Genomic DNA, 3620 nt, shown 5'->3' with positions numbered 1-3620 from the left:
AGACACACGGACAGACAGAACGGACACTCAACATCGGGCCGGGGGGGGCGGGGGGCCCCCGAATGGCTCATATGGGGCCGGAAGGAAGCCATGGCGGCTGCCAGGAGGGGGGGGGGGCCGGGCCCGAGAAGCATCGTAATAATGGGAGGGGGATTATAAAGGGGGGGGGGGTATAGGGTGGGGTTATGGGGGGGAGGGGGGGGTATGGGGGGTTATGGGTGGGGTTTATTTATGGGGTGGGGGTCCTAAACGGAGGGGGGGGGAAAGGGGACGAGGGGGTGGGGCATGGTGGGGGGGGGGGGATTATGGGGAGGGGTTGAATGGGGGGGTAAAGGGTGGGGGGGGTTAAGGGGTGGGGGGGGTATAGGGGGTAATGGGGTGGGGGGGGGCTTAAACAATGGGGGTATAATGGGCATTGGGGGGGGATAGTGGGGTGGGGGGGATAGAGGGGGGCTATGGGGCACATAGTGGGTGTGGGGGCTATGGGGTGGGAGAAATAGAAAGGGCCTATGGGGGGATAAAAGGGTCGGGGGGGGCTATGGGGTGGGTGGGATAGAGGGGGGCTATAGGGGGATAGAGTGTGGGGGGCGCATGGGGGTGGGGAGATAGAAGGGTGGCTAATGGGGGGGATAATAGGGTCGGGGGGGCTATCGGGTGGAGGGGGCTATGGGGAGATAGTTGGAGGTTGGGGTATAGAGGGTAATGGGCGTGGAGGGGGGCTATGGGGGGGCATGGGGTGGATAAATGGGATGGGGGGGTTATGGGGTGCGGATAATGGGAATGGGGGGCTATGGGTGGGTGGGGATAGAGGGGGGCTATGGGGGGGAATAAGGGGTAATGGGGGGCTATGGGGTGGGGAATAGAAGGGGCTATGGGGGGGAATAAAAGGTCGGGGTGCTAATGGGGTGGGGGAGATTAGAAGGGGGCTATAGGGGGAATAAAAGGGTCGGGGGGGCTCTTGGGGTGGGGGGGATAAGGGGAGGCTATGGGGGGATAAAGGGTGGGGGGGCTGTGGGTGGGGGGGATAGAGGGGGCTATGGGGAGATAGTGGTGTGGGGGGCTATAGGGGGTAATGGGATGGGGGGGGGGGGCTTTCACCTATGGGTGGGCTTATAGGGGGGGATATAGGGGGGGATATAGGGTGGGATTATAGGGGGGATAATAGGGGGGATATAGGGGGGATATAGGGTGGGCTATAAGGGGAGATATAGGGTGGGCTATAGGGTGGCTATAGGTGGCTATAGGGTGGGATATAGGGTGGCTATAGGGTGGGCTATAGGGGGCTATAGGGTGGGCTATAGGGGCTTTATAGGGGGGATATAGGGTGGGCTAATAAGGGGGGATATAGGGGGGGATATAGGGTGGGCTATAGGGGGGATATAGGGGGGGATATAGGGGGGAATAGGAGCGGATAGGGCTTGGGCTATAGGGGGGGATATAGGGGGGGATATAGGGGTTGGGCTATATGGTGGGCTTAAATAAGGGTGAGATATAGGGTGGCTATAGGGGGGCCTGAATAGGTGGGCTATAGGGTGGGCTATAGGGTGGGGCTATTAGGGGGGCTGATAGGGTGGCTATTAGGGTGGGCTATAAGGGGGCTTAGGTGGGCTTATAGCCCCCCCCATAGGTGAGTATGGGCTGCGCAATAAGCGCGAGGTCTGGAGGGTGAAATTCACGCTGGCCAAGATCCGCAAAGCGGCGCGAGAACTGCTGACCTTGGATGAGAAGGATCCAAAGAGGCTGTTTGAGGGTGAGTGGGACCCACAGCTGCCCCATAACTACCCCATATCTGCCCCATATCTGCCCCCCACCCCATTAGGTAACGCCCTTCTGTGCCGCCTGGTCCGTATCGGTGTGCTGGATGAGGGTTACCCCAGATCTCCCCCTATATCTGCCCCATAACTACCCCATGTCTGCCCCACACCTACCCCATATCTGCCCCACACGTGCCCCACACCTGCCCCACATCCCCTATAGGTAACGCCCTTTTGCACCGCCTGGTCCGTATTGGTGTTCTGGATGAGGGTTACCCCAGATCTCCCCCTATATCTCCTCCTATATCTCCCCCCATATCTGCCCCATAACTACCCCATATCTGCCCCATATCTGCCCCACATCTCCCCCTATATCTCCCCCTATATCTGCCCCACACCTGTAGGTAACGCCCTGCTGCGCCGCCTGGTCCGTATCGGTGTTCTGGATGAGGGTTACCCCAGATCTCCCCCTATATCTCCCCCTATATCTGCCCTATAACTATAACCCCATATCTGCCCCACACCTGCCCCATATCCGCCCCACCTCTGCCCCATAACTACCCCACATCCCCATTAGGTAACGCCCTTTTGCGCCGCCTGGTCCGTATTGGTGTTCTGGATGAGGGTTACCCCAGATCTCCCCCTCTATCTGCCCTATAACTACCCCACACCTGCCTCATAACTACCCCACCTCTGCCCCACACGTGCCCCACACGTGCCCCACATCTGCCCCATACCCCTGTAGGTAACACCCTGCTGCGCTGCCTGGTCCGTATCGGGGTGCTGGATGAGGGTTACCCCAGATCTCCCCCTATATCTCCCCCTATATCTTCCCCACACGTGCCCCATATCTGCCCCATAACTACCCCACACGTGCCCCATATCTGCCCCATAACTACCCCACACGTGCCCCATATCTGCCCCATATCCCCTATAGGTAATGCCCTTTTGTGCCGCCTGGTCCGTATTGGGGTGCTGGATGAGGGTTACCTGATATCTGCCCCACATCTCCTCCTATATCTCCCCCTCTATCTGCCCCACACCTGCCCCACATCTGCCCCCCACCTGTANATCTGCCCCCCACCTGTAGGTAATGCCCTTCTGCGCCGCCTGGTCCGTATTGGTGTTCTGGATGAGGGTTACCCCAGATCTCCCCCTATATCTCCTCCCATATCTCCCCCCATATCTGCCCCATAACTACCCCACATGTCCCCCTCTATCTGCCCCATAACTATCTGCCCCACACCTATAGGTAACGCCCTTCTGCGCCGCCTGGTCCGCATTGGGGTGCTGGACGAGGGTAAGATGAAGCTGGATTACATCCTGGGGCTGAAGATCGAGGATTTCCTGGAGCGGCGCCTGCAGACGCAGGTCTTCAAACTGGGGCTGGCCAAGTCCATCCACCACGCCAGGGTGCTCATACGGCAGAGGCACATCAGGTATATGGCCCTATATAGCCCTATATGGCCATATATAGTCCTATATGGCCCTATATGGGATCAGAGCCCTGTATGGGATCCTCCATCCACCACGCCAGGGTGCTCATACGGCAGAGACATATAAGGTATGGGGGCCTATATGGTCCTATATGGGATCAGACCCTATATAGGTATATAGGGACCTGCCCCATTATGGGATCAGAGCCCTGTATGGGATCCTCCATCCACCACGCCAGGGTGCTCATACGGCAGAGGCACATCAGGTATATGGCCCTATATGGCCCTATATGGTCCTATATGGCCCTATATGGGATCAGACCCTATATGGGATCCTCCATCCACCACGCCAGGGTGCTCATACGGCAGAGGCATATCAGGTATATGGACCTATATAGTCCTATATGGCCCTATATGGTCCTATATGGCC

General features: G+C 58.3%; 1 protein-coding gene across 1 annotated transcript; it reads left to right on the top strand.

Moving 5' to 3' along the window:
* Positions 1-1465: 1465 nt before the first annotated feature.
* On the top strand, positions 1466-3332 carry RPS9 (ribosomal protein S9). The gene is made up of 3 exons (XM_015850999.1): positions 1466-1484; positions 1616-1750; positions 3007-3332. Exons 1-3 carry the CDS (start codon positions 1466-1468, stop codon positions 3315-3317), a joined length of 465 nt encoding a protein of 154 aa, XP_015706485.1. The 3' UTR covers positions 3318-3332.
* The last annotated feature ends 288 nt before the right edge of the window (positions 3333-3620 follow it).

The sequence above is a fragment of the Coturnix japonica genome, unplaced genomic scaffold, assembly GCF_001577835.2.
Source record: "Coturnix japonica isolate 7356 unplaced genomic scaffold, Coturnix japonica 2.1 chrUnrandom625, whole genome shotgun sequence".
In the NCBI taxonomy this organism is placed as follows: Eukaryota; Metazoa; Chordata; class Aves; order Galliformes; family Phasianidae; genus Coturnix; species Coturnix japonica.
Note: the sequence above shows the minus strand (reverse complement) of the source record. Positions and strands in the feature narration are given on the sequence as shown.